The sequence below is a fragment of the Electrophorus electricus genome, chromosome 16, assembly GCF_041902795.1.
Source record: "Electrophorus electricus isolate QZ-2024a chromosome 16, ASM4190279v1, whole genome shotgun sequence".
Taxonomy (NCBI): domain Eukaryota; kingdom Metazoa; phylum Chordata; class Actinopteri; order Gymnotiformes; family Gymnotidae; genus Electrophorus; species Electrophorus electricus.
The window spans coordinates 6,820,001-6,835,686 of NC_137512.1; the positions used below are offsets into that span (position 1 = coordinate 6,820,001).

The 15,686-nt window shown below is 48.7% G+C and overlaps 1 protein-coding gene across 19 annotated transcripts in view; it reads left to right on the forward strand.

Moving 5' to 3' along the window:
* Positions 1–15,686, forward strand: part of sorbs2b (sorbin and SH3 domain containing 2b) — a 40,337-nt gene that overhangs the window by 20,993 nt on the left and 3,658 nt on the right. For 10 of the 19 annotated variants that reach the window (XM_081698484.1, XM_081698485.1, XM_081698487.1 and 7 more), the window contains 11 exons: positions 628–757; positions 1,489–1,637; positions 2,557–2,623; positions 3,061–3,111; positions 3,560–3,764; positions 4,044–4,158; positions 5,297–5,377; positions 5,942–5,998; positions 7,121–7,167; positions 7,683–7,882; positions 8,213–10,721. In XM_081698484.1, coding sequence (XP_081554610.1) covers positions 628–757; positions 1,489–1,637; positions 2,557–2,623; positions 3,061–3,111; positions 3,560–3,764; positions 4,044–4,158; positions 5,297–5,377; positions 5,942–5,998; positions 7,121–7,167; positions 7,683–7,882; positions 8,213–10,053 — 2,943 coding nt within the window. In that variant the 3' untranslated portion in view covers positions 10,054–10,721. The other 9 variants (XM_081698495.1, XM_081698488.1, XM_081698500.1 and 6 more) reach the window with 7 other exon arrangements.

Here is a 15,686-nt window from a genome sequence, read left to right on the forward strand (position 1 = left end):
ACCGCTGCGGACCCGCTCTGGCTTTCTAACGGATAATCCTAGGGTCTCTGCTACCTGGCTTTGCCTTGCAGATCAATCTGTTCACATAGTTGGCTATAGCACTGGCACTCTCTTGGTGATACCTTTTTTTTGTTGTTGTTGTTTGTTCTTTTTTGTGAAAAGATATAAGGCCTGGGTACAAGATGGAATCCTGGTCCTGTTGAGATGCCCTCATTAGCAACGCTACTGTAACAAAGCCTTCCTCTCAGCAGTTATATTCTAGCACTTCTTTTCTGCCCTTTTCACATAATTAACTCTGGTGTAAAGCCTTAAATCTATATTAAACAATACTATTAAAATGTTGGCGCATTATGTCCTAACCTCTTCACAGTACTTTCTTTAAAATGGGAGCATCCTGAATTCCTCTTTCTCCCTACATCTGCTAATACTCCACTCCACAGGGGTGTTTTGATTGGCCACTCACCATTCTAAACTCATGCCTTAAACACGAGCATATCCACCAGTACAGTCATTGGCGTATTTGCTGTCTGCAAACACCGTGTTTTAAAGTAATCCCTTCTGATCTGATCTTTCTGGGTTTTTTTGTTGTTTTTTGTTTTGTTTGTTTTTTCTCTTGGCGGGGGGCAGGTGAGTGTGAATGGGAGCGTAGGCACGAGCCTGAAGAGTCACCAACAGAGACCCTTCTCCCCATCCACATACCCCCCTCTGCCCACCCTCAGCTACAACCTCTCGGCCGTGCGGCAGGGACCCAGCACACGTGAGTACGAGCTTCTGTTGAAGATATATGAGCACGTGAAAGGAGTAAAACAGCAAAAAAGGGAGAGTATGTTTTTATGATGTCTGTACCCCACCACTGCGTCCTGGTAAATAGAAGCCATAGCACAGCCCGGGTCTGACAGCGCAGCAGCTGGGAATATTTCACCCCTCGTGGTCGTTAATCGGTTGTAAATGACATGATGCGCCAAGCTCTGCATCAGCGCTAATGAGTGCCGGTGGACGGGTGGCCCCAGATTAGTCCAGCCTCCGGGCTGCACCCTGAACACGTGACGTTTCTTCTTTTGGGCCCGGGCTCTCCGCTCCGCTCCACGTTCGCATGCGGCAATCTTTCAAATCCCGAGTGGCAGTCGATGAAGATTAAGCGCGCGCCCTTGTGACAGCAGGTTATGAAAACAGGGGAGGGGCTAGCCCGTTGGGATTAACGTGCCTTTGCACGCGCAGAGATTGCCTGTCGTCTCAGATAGAGTCCGCTTTTCCCCAAAGGCTCTGAATGATGGATTCACTTGTGCATACAGATTTCGAGTTGCTTTTCTGCACTTGGTCGTAGCAGACTGGTTCACCTCCTTTATTTTAATTTGGGCTGGGATTTCCAGTGCTGTAGGATCCCATGGTTGGCTGTGCTTCCCGTCAGTACGTGGGAGCACTGTTTAGTTTGAATGGTATTGTCGCAAACTCCAACTCCCCGACCTGACAGCGTTCTCCTCCCTTCAGCCTCCGAGCCCAGCACTCCGATCAGTTTGGGATCAGTGGGATCAGCCCGTACTCCAGAGGATGAGAGGAAAGAAACACGGGGCAGAACTCCTCAATTCTCTGGAATCGGCCCTGTAGACGAGTCTGGCTTTCCCATCGGCATCAGGACAGTAAGTACCCTCCCAGGCTATATATCTGCTATGGTTCTTTTTAGACAGGCCATAATAAATCATGTAGACTAGTTTGATTAGTTTGGCTATGGATGGAATATAGCAAGGAGCAGCACAAGATATATCATGTAGTTTCATACTGTGGAGTCCAAAAAAAATGTTTTGATCCATTTGTCTTATATACAGATCTAATTTGTATTTGGTTTAGTACATTTACATTTACATTTACATTTCTGGCATTTAACAGATGCTCTTATCCATAACGACTTGCAAAAGTGCTTTGTCATTTACTGATAGAATATATCCTAGTACAGTACAGTAAGTTAGAGTTCAACATACCAATGAACTAGAATACTGTAGAATACAGGGATCAATGCTGATACCTATAAGTACAAAATACATATAAGATCTAGAACAGACAACAATCAGTGCAATAAACAATAAGTACTTCGGTCTGCATTTGAACAAATGAACTATAGTTATTTTGTGTTAAGAAGAAAAACATTAACATTAATGTAGCTTAAAGACCTGGTTAGTAGCTCGTACATAATGTTCTTTTATGGGTATTTTCCTATCACTGTTAATGTCTTTGCCCTTGAATCTAAAATTAATTGCCAGTTAATTCCTGACCGTGCGGGCTGGGATTGGCTATTTAATGTACACCAGTAAATTGTATTTTCAAACTGGTTGTTTGGATGCAGCAGTAAATGGCATGTTTTCACTTAGCCTCGGGCGAGCAGGGTGTTGCTGACGCCAGCATCGCTGACAACATTGCCAGAGCACAGTAGACGTTGCTACTGCCACCTCTGCACACACGAGGGTTACATATTAAATCGACATTTTAATTATACTCCTACCGAGAACTACAGTGCCCCAAAAACAGAATGTTTGGTGCTGCTTGTGTTTCTGCTTCTCTTAGACAGTGGACAGGCCAAAAGACTGGTACAAGACTATGTTTAAGCAGATTCATGTGGTGCGTAAACCAGGTAAGACCCTTTTGCGTGTTAACACACTATTTAAGTGCGGCTTCAGACGACGTCTGGCTTTTGTCATTTAATTTTATTGTTTGCTATAGAAAAGAGAGAACTGACAAGCTTCAAAGGAGGGGAGGTGTGACATAAAAGAGCTTTACTCAGCTGGCCATGAGACAGAAAGCTGTGGCCACGCAGCCCGGTAATATTTGTCAGAAAGTTTCTCACGGGAAAACACTGGGAGCGGGAACACTGCCCTGGAGAGATGCCGCACCTCCCCTCCTCGCTCGTTACGCTCTCGAAACGATCCTCCGCCTTAAGGCTATTTTCACCAGCAAATTAGTTTGCTTTATTAACTTGGACACATCACTCGTGTCTCTTGTGGTGCAATCATGGTGCTATTAGGTTTTGTGCAATTTTGAATCGCTGCTGCAACCAATCTGTTTCCACAGAGGAGGAATTTTCTGCTTCCCGTAGCGCCACATATCCTGCTTCGAACGCTGGTATGTAGCCATCATTCTTACTGCATATCCCATTAAAGAGTGTAGACTCATCGGTGCTGTGCAGAGCTGATGCTGGAGTCTGATTTGTTCGTGGGTGCCAAATAACTTTTTTTTTTGTTGTTGTTTTTATTTGAATACAACTTCCTATAGTCAGATATTGAAACAGCACCTGCAATGTTCATTTGAGTCCATCCTGACAACATTGTAATATTACTGTAACATTGTACGCTGGGGATTGTATACACTGTAACATTGTATACTGAGGATATATTTTGCTGTGCATATAGTGATCGATATCTATCAATCAATCAATCTATCACTATCTGGCCTAGTAGATCTTTCTCTTTATGTTGAACCAGTTAATAAATGACTGTGGTTTGACTTCTGATGACGCATGCACTTGCGCTCTCCAACCCCTTCTGCCTCTGTGTTTTGTTTTGTTTTTCAGAGAAGCGCGGCGTGTCTAATGCTGTTCAGGCACACCCGGCCCCTGTGAGCGCCACCTACAGGCTGATCGCAAAGAGCATCTCCGAAAACGGCACATGCGGCTTCCGGGCGCCTGGCTCCTCCCCCCTGTCCACGTCATCGTCAGATCAGATGCCACTTCAGGACCGTGACCTCCATCACGTGACCTCCGGCGGCACAGCGGACGGGTGAGAGCTGGTCCTCTCCTCACGCACACTTACAGCAGAATAACATGAGCTGCAGAGAAACATGATTGTCGGGAGTAAAGTAGATCCTGGATCCTCAGGATTAACGGGGGATGTGCCAGCAAATTAAGACGTGACTGTATGGCCATACATTAAGACTTTAATCTTCAGACTAAAGATGGGACTTATTGCCAAGTGCTCGAGCCAACGGGATCCCTGCCGTGGCTCTGATTTGCAGCATTTTGCAACATTCGAGTTGTATTGCTTCTGTCTTTCTCTCAGAAACGAATGGGGTCCTCCAGACAGAAAAGTGGATACTCGCAAATACAGAGCAGAACCCAGGAGTATTTTTGACTATGAGCCAGGGAAATCCTCCATTCTAGAGCAGGAAAGAGTGGTAAGTCCATTTCAGATGTTTATATGGCTATAAGAAAAGCTGTGATGATTTCCTATAAATAGCTGACACCATGCGATGCCTTCCGGTCCCCTGTTCCCATCACAATGACGCATATAGTAGTTTATAGACAACATTCATTTTTTTATTCCTTTATGTCTGAAAATCACAACAAATCACCATGAACTTGGACAGAATAGCAAATATCGTTAGATTACATCAATCAGTCTGTCCAGCCATTTCACCAGTGCCAAAGGCCATCAGTCCAGTTAATAATGCACATCAGTTTATGATCTAATCTATTATTTGCTACTTTAATAACAGTTGATGGACAGTCTGTCTTATGAATTCATTTTGATGAACTCGATAAGGTGCAGATATGTTTCCTCCCCGTCAGTGATGGTTTTTACAAACACGGAAACCACGCAAATGTGAGCTCGAGGGGCACAAAACAAAAAACAAAACCAAAAAGAAAATGAAGAAGAAAGCGTAGGTCAATTATGACTAAAAAATGATTAACGAAGTTGCTAATTATTGTACTTTGCTGTCTATTTATCTCTATATATTTTTGATTAGGCCCCCTGACGTAACTTTGCTTAGGGCCGCAGAAATGCCCAGCCTGGCCTTGCTCTCAGTGTGTATATGGATGTGTTTGTACAGTTGGAGACATTTCTGCTCAAACAGTGAGGTGCAGCATGGGGGCAGTGGTAGCTCAACGCTTAAGTTACCTGTAATCAGAAGGTTGCCAGTTCAAGCCCCTGCACCACATTGCCACTGTTGGGCCCCTGAGCAAGGCCCTTAACCCTCAAATGGTATTCAGTCATATCTATAGGTTTCCATGCGTGAAAGGACTAAATGCAGTAAGCGGTATTTCACGGCACTTTTGAGAAACGTGATGGTGTGCTACTGCGCTCTGCTGGATGGGAAAAGGTACTGAAGCTACCAGAGAACATGCAGCGTCTTTTTCTGTCGCACTAATTAGGATATCCTAGCGCTACCGGTACGCACGTAAATAGCCCGCTTGGTTTCTTTCCTCACGCTGACGCAGCATTTCTATGGCCATAATCACTCCTTTTTATTCTTTCCTCTCCTTTTGTCCATTTTTTATTTATTTTTTGGACAATCCCACAACACCCCGAAGAGTAACGTAAACCCCGACGAGCTAGATTTAGAGAATGAGCCCTGGTATAAGTTCTTTGCCGAGCTGGAGTTCGGCCGTCCGGTAAGTGAGCGGGGAGTCGCGAGAGTTTGGTGCTGCTGGCATGACACTGGTGGCCGGTGTGAAGCTTCTTAACTCCTCCTCCGACAGCAGCCTGACCACTGTGGTCCGGACCGGAATGACCGGGTTGGAACCAGCAGAGGCACTAAGTGGAGATCAGGAATGGAGGATCCCACAAGCAGTTTAAATCAGCCTGCTCTGCTTGTTCTTTCTGTCATTTTAGCCCCGTGTCTGAGTGCCTGTGTGGTTCACACATCCGGCTTTGCTGTTTGGGAGGGTAACTAACGTGAATGGCAGGTTTGATTCTGATAACACATGCATGAACTCACTGCTTTGGCTATTAAGTGTGAGGGTTAATTCTGACTGTGTGGATGTCGTGGCTGTTATTGGTGCAAGCATGGATCTGGTCGCGTGGGAGTGGTGCTAACCGAGTGCTGGTTTTTGGCAGCATGTCATATGACTCCTGATGCAGTCAGGTAACGACGTCCTCCTTTTTTTTCCCCATCATGCCTGTGGCTCTGGCATGCCCACCCCTCCTCCTGCTCTCTCTTCCACCTGTGCGCCAAGCCTCCCAAAAAACGCCTGGATCACAATCCAGAGAGCGTGCGCCGACTCCACCCCGAGGTAACGAGTGAGTGAGTGAAGTCCAAAAGATGAAACTGAGAGAAAATGATCCGTATAACAAGAAGGGAGCTCATTTGTCCCACTTCATTCATTCATCACCTGTTCGCGATTCACCATCCAAACCATATTTCAGTTTTACCAAAGAAACAGTGCGAAACAAAAGTGAATCCTTTCAGCATATGTCTACTAGTTCTCTTGTACTGTGAAAGTACAAGCTGACAGTTTCTGAAGTGGTTGTACTAAGCCAAAGTTCCGTGGACATGCTTCCTGCTGTATTAAAAGACATTCTGTCTCACTCAGATTTTTTTTCTGCGCAAAGTAAAATTATCCTACAGACACTTGTGACAGATACCAATGCTCTTCATTAATGCTGTATTTATCCAGTGCTTCATACTGTGGCTGACAATTCCATATACTGTACAAGTCGGGACAACATACCTGCCCTTAAATTGGGTATCCTTCTGCCTTTATGACTTACAATTGTTCCGAATATTAGGAATCTGAATAGCCGGAATCCGAGGCATGTGAGTGGCATGTCAGTGATGGATACAGCTCTGTTGTTGGAAGAGGAGGTGGCTGGTTGTAATTGGAGTTATGTTCGGGCCACTGCTATGAATCCGTACCGAGAGCTGCTTAAACTTGTCACTGGGACATGTCAGCCCAGTTAGAGATAGCGCCCCACGTAGCTGTCACTTAGACCCATGTTCATGCTGCCTGGCCACAAGTGTGTCCCTGCGAGTAGGCATTCCTGGCACCGTGCAGAAGCTACTTTAAGGACTGTTAAAAAGAGAGAGAGAGAGAGAGATGGATATCTCTCGGTGCTTGGGAGAACTATTCCGGTTAAAGTCTCGTCAGGGCTTTAGCGCAAGGGAAAATGATCTACCTCAGTCGTGTGTACAAGGAGTTCCCTGCTTTGTTTGACATTGAAACGCTTGTAAGTGACCCGTCAGGTCAGGCTGAGCTTCTCTTTTGTTTAAGGGAGAGCCTTCCGGAGCCAAGAATTTCCTGGATCCGTACCCGTGTTGGGGGGGGGCACATGGTCAAGGCTGCTCAGTTGTGTTGGGAATGTCCCGCTGGAGTGCACAACTGAAGGAGTCACGCTGCATTTGTTCTATGTTTCAGACCTCCCTTTATCAGCCATCGGACAGAAGCCTGGAACGCCCACTGAGGTAAGCTACTTTGAACCTCTGCTCTACAGCAGCCGTTATTAGTTGTACTTTCAGACAAGAGATCATTAGCATATCCTGTATTGCAGCAAACCCATTGGCTGTCGCTCCTCCTGATTATTTCTCATTATTTGAGTAAAGTGTAGCTGAGGTGAGGGGCGGGACAGCTGAGGAAGTCTCACTCTTGTGCAGCATCAGGTGGACATCAGTGGGTCTGCCCCCTGACCCTGCCCTCTGACCCTCACCAATGTCCGCATTCTAGGACTGATGTGGGAGCCCAGTGATTTTTACAACAGGCACATTAGAAAAATCACTGGAGTTGTATATCATCCATAAATAAGAACTAATAATAAATGTCAGAAGTGGCTGTTTCGATGAGTTTCTGTGTCCACGTCCCCCACTCATCTGATTACTCCCAATTACGCCACTGTATTCCTCCTGTATATGCCTATAGGCCACAAAGATCACATTCCAACATGTGCTCACCCCGTTTCCCCTCTTCCTCCCGCCGCTCCAAGTTCGGCCAGTGATGCTGGCATGAGGCGCAGGTCGGAGCCTGAAACTGCCCAGCCCAGGCCTCGTAGCAGCCTGAGCTCTGCCTGGGGCGCGAGGAAAGCATCGGAGCCTGCCGCAGCCCGCCTGCCCGAAGCGCCCAGGAGAGGCAGCACCCAGAGGAAGCCCCTTGCCAGCTCTCTCTGCTCCGCCTCCGGGTCAAAAGGTAGTACCGCGTTGTTTGTTTACTGGGGATGCACCGGGCAAAGGTTCATAGCCGTCATTTCCGTCACGGCTCGGCTCAGGGCGCGGGCTGATTCTTAATCAGGCATGTTTTTGCGCATGTATTTTGTATAAGTCATGCTATTACAGCTGGTTTTGATGGATTTAAGGGGGGGGGGGGGTCATCACTGAGGATGTCTAACGTTTTTAGTTTTACCCTGGGATGTAATAAAAAGTGGATAAAATTTTCCAAGCCAAGGTCTAATTTCATAATAACGTCTTCTCCCGTGTCTCTCTCTCTCTCTCGTCATGCTGCTCATGGTTGATGTCTAAGGTGGGGTTATTAACACAGTGCACTCAGTACATTTAAATGCTCAAAGTCTTAACCATGATACCTCGCCTGAGACAGTAGCCACGTATCCAAGTGACTACCAAGAAGAGGACATGGACATGCTGCCTGGCTCAGAGGGCCTAAGGAATGGCTGGCCGACCGAGTCCGAGAGCCCTGCGGTCAGGAGCCGCCCAGAGGAGACATCTCCTAAGCTGAAATCGTGGAGCTGTGATGATCTCCTGTCAGAGGGCCAGGGGAAAGGTGTGCTAGAAGGGAATCGCTGCGAGAGCACCGGCTCTCTGGTGCAGAATGGAGAAGCAGAAGGATCTCCACACAGTCACGGTGCAGGGGAGCTCAACGAGCACAGCAGGCTCCGCTCGGCCCACGACGCGCCGGGCTTCCTCACACTCTACAAGAAGATGCACCACATCAACCGACAAGAGCTGATCAACCCGGACGTTGTCTACTCCGTGAGAGCCAGGATCCGTAGGTACGAGAGCGAGCAGCACAAGTACCGCCGGCTGGCCGCCGATGGGCGCAGCAACGTGGTGCCTCAAGACATGGTGCCGAACCGGATCACGCAATTTGAGAGTCTGATCCAGAAATCCAAATCCATGCCAGACCTCGGGAGCGAATGTCAATCTAGGACGCCCTTCAGGAGGAACAGCAGCCCGAATCGGAGCTACTCCGTCGAATCCGTTCTGGACGAAGATCCACCAGCCAGGAACCCACCCGAGGGTCGGCCGCGGCACCCGGAAATCCGCAGGCGCGTGCCGGTTCACATCCATGTCACCAGCGGCCACCTGCGACCCTCCACGGTGCAGCAGGATGGCTCAGACAGCGACCACGACGCCACGGTGTCTGACCTTAGTGACTTCGTCCAGATCGAGGGCTCATCCTTGTGCAGCGAGAGCGACTTTGACCATTGCTCCTTCGCGTCCTCTGAGAGCTTCTGCAGTAGGAACCATCGCTGCCCGAGGCAGCTAGTGAGCTCATGCAAAGGCAGATGCCCGGCCTCCTACACACGTTTCACCACCATGGTACGGCACGAGAGGTCCAAGCAAGAGCGACGGCGGCGGCTCCGCGCGGAAGAGTCCGACACGGGCCTCGGCAAGCTCGCCTTCCTGGTCAGCCCCGTGCCCTTCCGCAGGAAAAAGCCCCGCCCCCCGGGGCACGGCCGTGGGCCGACGCCCGGGAGCTGCGCTTATGAAGCGCTGGACTCGGTCCTCAGGGACATCTACGAGCGCATCCGCACCGAGAAGCGCCGCGGCAGCCTGACGGACAACGGCATCCTCTGCAAGCTGCTGGCCGAGCTGCTTCCCGACATCCCCGAGCGGGACGCCTGGCGAGAGACCCTCCAGTCGTACCACTCCCGGCCCGATGGCACATGCAGCCAGGGCTGTTGCCGCCCGGAGCGCTCCTGCCTGGCCTACATTGCCTCCTGCGTGGAAGGCAGCAGCGGCCAGGCCGACCACGACTGTCAGCACTGCTGTCAAGGTGGACTCTACTTGCCAGCGTCCCATGCCCCCAACTTCCCCACTGTGATTATTTGTGTTTCTGCAGACGGCCTCCGTTTTGGCACCGCTGTGCTCCGCCTGTGTCTGTCACCTGTGCTTGAGGAGAGGGCGGGTTTTGTTCCTCTTTTCAGCAGAAGCATGTTGCACTCCCATATCATTCTGTTATCATTTCATCCCATTGGTTCCTTCTGTGTTTTGTGCTTAGAACTGCATTATATATATATATATATATTTCACTTGACATTTCTAAAATATCTTTCCACTCATGGGCCGTCCCTGAAAGTGACAGAACTTTGCGACTCTAAAACATCTTGGTCACAGAAATAGCTGTGAACAGATGCCTTGAGCAGCTGAAGTTTGCAATCTAAAAACAGGTTCGGGACTGTGGCCCCTTACGAATCCGAACACTATGCTGTCCTATCACTGGGTAGGAAACCTGTGATTGGTCTTAATGCATTATGGCATGTGAGAGTATATCTCTAATTTACACTGGCACCGGTTACAGCTTTCCATTTTAATGATCTTTAAATAAACTGAATGGCCATTTGCTGATGATTGAAGACCCATTTGCTTTTGGATGCAGCCAACAGCTTGTAAATGACAATTCTCTTGAGAAAAGAGGCTTGCAGGCATTTGGCACTCGGAAATCCTCACCATGTGGGGATCTAGTAAAACTATAATTTGGTCTATGTAAAGGATCTGTTTCCAGCGCCAGAGAATAAATCTCCTCCTCAAGATAACCCGTAGCAGATCAAAAGAGATTGCGCAGATGAAGACATGTAGGACGCTTACTTCTTTGTGCACGTGAACTTTCATTTGGTCTGTGTATTAAAGGATTTTCTTGTACTCTGTAACGTCGGACATTTGTGTGTTTTTTTTTTCCCGTTGCTGTGCATTTAGCGCATCATGACATTTCGTACCCGCCGCACGTGACAGCAGGTGGTCTCCGTCTGGACGAGCCCCCACCTTTCTCAGTTTGCTTGTTTTGGGTTTTTTTGCAGATGAAGGCACATACAGAAGTTACTCCTTACCTGACGTAGGACGACACACTCCGCAGAGCAGGAAGCCCACACCTGAAGTCAGAGAGGTTAGTGGAGTGACTGTATAGATCTGTGGCATGTTTAAAAAAATAGCCCAAGTGGTCTCTGTGGAGAGTGAACCGTGCTGAACTATGCGTTACACGTGCTACATCAGTGGGTACCTTTTCTTCCTGTTTTGCCTGTCCTACAGAGACTGCCAGCCAGAGCAATATATGACTTCAAGGCACTAACAGCAAAGTAAGATAATGTTTGCAATTCTATGCATTTCTTTGTATATTCGTTATGAGTTTAAATATTCAGGCTTTATGTTGTAAGCAGAATTTGGCCCAGATGTTAAGTTATATGATAAGATAGAATGAAATTTAAATAATTTGACTTTACCCTAAAGTACCTTGTTGTCTTGTAAGCTGCTTGGTAAAGAAAGCTGAACTGACACCACTTTCAACAGCATAAAGTAAGACCTCCCCGCTCAAAATTACTTTACACAGGGAACTATCATTCAAAAAGGGGGCTACTGTGTACATCACACGGCAGATAGACAATAACTGGTACGAAGGAGCTCATCATGGGAAAGCAGGAATCTTTCCCATCTCTTATGTGGAGGTTTGTGACGTTTCTTTCGCGTATAACGTGAGTGAATCTAAAGATCACGTAGAACACGTCTCTTTCTTTTTTTTCTTTTGGTCATTTTGTGTTATTCATTTCCATTTTTCCCGCATCCCCGTGTTGTCAGAAACTGCCTTCATCGGAGAGGCACCAGCCGGCCAGGCCTCCCCCGCCAGTGCAGAGCAGGGAGACGGGCGAAGCTGTGGCTCGCTACGACTTCAACGCCGACACCAACGTGGAGCTGTCGTTAAGGAAGGCAAGACTTCCTCTCTGCCGGGAGGAATAGCAACTAAAAAAAACAAAAACAACGAATGCTTCTCTCTGGATATTCCAAAATATTCCAAACATTTGTTCTGCCCGGTATATTCGGCCGCCTTGTGCCGGCTTACGCCGCTGATCTCTTCCAGGGCGAGCGGGTCGCACTGCTGCGCCAGGTGGATCAGAACTGGTTCGAGGGGAGGATCCCAGACACGAAGAAGCAGGGCATCTTTCCCGTGTCCTACGTGGATGTCATCAAGAAATCGCCCGCAAAAAGCTCTGGCCAGCCTCCCGAAGCCCCAGTGCCTCAGAGCTACCCCGGCGACCGAGTGCACAGCAGGGTAAGTCTTCTCCCGTTTCATTCTCCAACATGTCCATCACATGCTTCACACATACCAGTGGTGCCTATACAGAGATATGAAGGGATAAATGCTGCTTTCTGAGTTCCAGCCATGTGATATCATGCAAAGTTTTAATTAGACCAAAGTCTGGGAGACCCTTAATACTGTAAATTGTGATGTGTAGCATGACCCAGTCACAAAATTCTCGATAGCACGTTTATGCCTTAGATTAATTGCCCCTGAATACAGTGCTTTCATTATCTCCAGATTAACTCTGCTTCAGCTCTGCGTTAGTTCAGATTACGTCGATTTGTAATTCCAAAGGCCACAACTCCAGAGGCTCACATGACCTGAGTTCAGGGCGGGCCTATTTTAGATCAGATTTAACGACCCTGCCGCGTCTGTCGGGAGCTCAGGCTAATCACAGAAGACGTCTGACGGCTGATTCGCTCTCTGACGCGATTGGCTGTTGGGCCCCACTGTCATTCCACTGTCTGTTTCATTAGAAGTCAGCCAGAAGCATCTTAGGTTTCACTAACTGCATAACCATAATACACACAATAGTGCACTTGCTCATGGCTACATCATACCGTTTGCAAGAAACAGAATCAGAATATATACGGTTTACACTACAAATGTATTATTTTTAAAATTAACGTTTAATCCACCCAGGCTTTGGGCTGGGGGTTATTAATCATTGTAAAATGCATTGCAATTCTTTTTGCCGAAACGAATAAATGTGATCAGTGAGGACAGGAAAATGCAGTCCGCCACCTTGTGGCTATTTTCTAAACCACAGCGTGGCGCACAGATGGTACAATTAAACGCACACTAGTCTCCGACATTGTCTGACAGGTCCAAATGAGTTTCTCTTGGCCCACTGCTGTTTTCATGGAGGAGTTTCTTTTCAAAACACTCATTTAAACCGTGAAACCCCTCTGCTTCAGGTACAGTTAGCACTCTAATCATGACGTCACCAGGGCTTAGCGCAGGATTTCAAAAGCCATGCGGTTCATCGTGAGCTGCATATGGCAGCAGCAGGGAATTCTCACGGTCGAACAGCGGCACTCCAAGTCGTCCGTTAGTCCAGCGTAGCTACAAAGCGACCAGGAATCTGGCGTGGCATTCGAGTGCTCTTGCTGTGTTCACTGACTTCTCTGACGTGCTCGGTTATCTGCGCCCAGAGCGGATGCGAATAGCAGCTTGCTGTCGCGTCCGACGTTCCCCTCGCTTTTTCTTTCAGCCTTTTCCTGTCTTCTTTTTTGCAGCCCGTAACTTCTCGTTTCTCTCCCTCTTTCCAAAGCCGTCGTGCGCGCGCCCCTCCGCCGTGCAGCTCCGGGGGGCGCCGCTCTGCCCCGCCCCCGCGCCTCCCCCCCTACCCTCCACCTTCTGGCTTAACTGCGCGGCGTCGGACCCGCCGGCTTCCCCCTCGCCCGCCCCCGCCACCGCCGGACGGAGTGGCCGCTCTCCGGTCCTCCTGCCCCGCCCTCTTGACCGGTCGCTCAAAGAGGGCCACTTTATTCCCATCGGCTCCGTCGCATCCCCGGACCCCAGCTCGTCGCCCCTGGCCTCTGCCTCCTGCACCCCTTCTCCCGTCTCGCCCACCTTCGACTTCAGCCTGAGGCGCAAGAGCGGCGCAGAGCTGCCGGCGAGCCGCAAACCCGCAGGCTCTCTGGAGAAAGAGCCGCCGTTCCCCACCGACGAAGGCGCCTATGGCTCTGACGAGTCGGACACGCCGAGGTCTTGCAGCACCGTTGACCTGATCGTGTACGAGCCCCACGAATGCCCCACGTCCAATAAATTCACACTGCCCTCCACGGAAGCTGAGGAGGACGTGTGTGAAGAGCTTGTGTCCATCATCCAAGCCAGCCAATCAAAGTGCCCGGCCGTGGAAGAAGCAGGCTTTTATAGGCAGGCACCGATCGTGATGGAGGAGCTACCAAGACTATTCATAGAGGAGGACCTGAGTGAAAACAGCAGGTCTTACTCAGATGCCCAGTCATCCAATACCTTTACTCCAGTCCGGCCAGTCCATAGTGAGATGTCAGAACTGGAGGTAGCTTTTGGTTCAGTGTGGTTTGGTTCGTGTGTCTGTACTAATAGTAACAGAAAATAGTCCTGACTAATCCGTTTGAAGTGCTAACTTGGATCTCTGCTCTCCTCAGATTAATTTAGCTTTAAGATGTTTGCATGTCATATATGAAGTTCCGCAGGGGAGGGTGACATTGAGTTACTCCCTTAGCAACATAAGCCCTGGTCCGTCAGTTCTTATCTCTTCATTTCAGCAGGCTGAAGTTACCCAGAATGCCTCTCTGCGCACCTCACCCCCTCTCTCGCAGGCACCTCTGACCTCCACACCCCCTTCCCCGCGCTCCACCCCCCCAATCCCAGGGGTCTCCCACTCTCCTCCACCTTCCTCCAAACACCTCCGCTCCCCCAAGGTCAAGGTAAAGCGAAGGTGCCTGCCTGTGTGACATCTGCCTCTCTCAACACTCCCACCTGTTCTGTGTCTGTGATTCAGACCCTAACAAACCCCAATTAACCCATTTCATCTGTACCCACTTTGGTATAATGATTTTTTTTTTTTAAAGAAAGAATTGCAAAAATAATGAAACTGTTTGTCCCCCATACAAAGTCGTGTGAGGTTACGCTCTACCGCTAGTCCGTTTCACAGGTTGTGAATTTGTTGTTCTAAGACCTATTTGTCCCACTCTTAATCCAGCTTGCCTCGGTGTTCCCCTATTAGAATTACAAGCGTTGCCCCCGGCATCAAAACGAACAGGCCAAGGGACACTGTGACCGTAAAGGTTAGGACATGACAGCTGGACACATGACGAGCAAACAGATTAGATAAGAAACGGGTTTGGAATATTTCATCCCCTGCATGTGAAACTGCAGTGACTGCACTTTGTGTCCATACACCAGACAGGATCTTTGACACATACTGCAGCAACACTTCACAACCCAGTCATCCGGGCCGCTGATCACGGGCGCGATATTCCGACGCGCTTTCCTCTCTCTGTGTGGGTGCTGCGTGCGTGTGAGGCTAACTGACTGAGGCTTTTCCCTGTTCTGGTTCTTGCAGCCAGTGTTAAGACACGAGGTGATGGTTGTTGGTAAGCCCCCCCGCAGTCCCGTGATGTCTCGGAGGTCCTGTGGATCGCCTGTTAGAGGGCAAAACCATTCGCCGTCTCACAGGGTACGGGAACGCGTGCGCCTGGTGCGGCTTGTAGCACTCAGGATTCAGGAAATGGAGGAATATTGCTTGGATGCTTATCAAAGTTAATGCACAAGCCTGTTCTAGCACAAGTCACATCAGACGATATATAGACATGTTGGCTATAAAACAAATGCATTAAGCATGCTTCTTGTACGCAATAAAATAACACACATAGAGACTAATCTTTCAAATTATGGGCGCTGTTACTGAGTGTTGTCCTCAATTTTGATAAGGGATGTTAAGTGTAGATTTGGTCACATATCAGTTCCAGAACAGTAGCAGGGTCCATAATGTTAATGCACTGAGCAGTGTCTCTGTGCCAGATAGCCTTAATCAGCGTGTCTTGCTATATTTCATTGTGAGGTTGCAAAAAAAATTTTCGTTAGAAGCAATTAAGAGTGCAACAGCATGCCCATTATGCATCCTGTATGTGTGTGTGTGTGTGTGTGTGTATACGTATGCGAGTGAGCTTTGTCACGCGAGCATCTGGCTGGC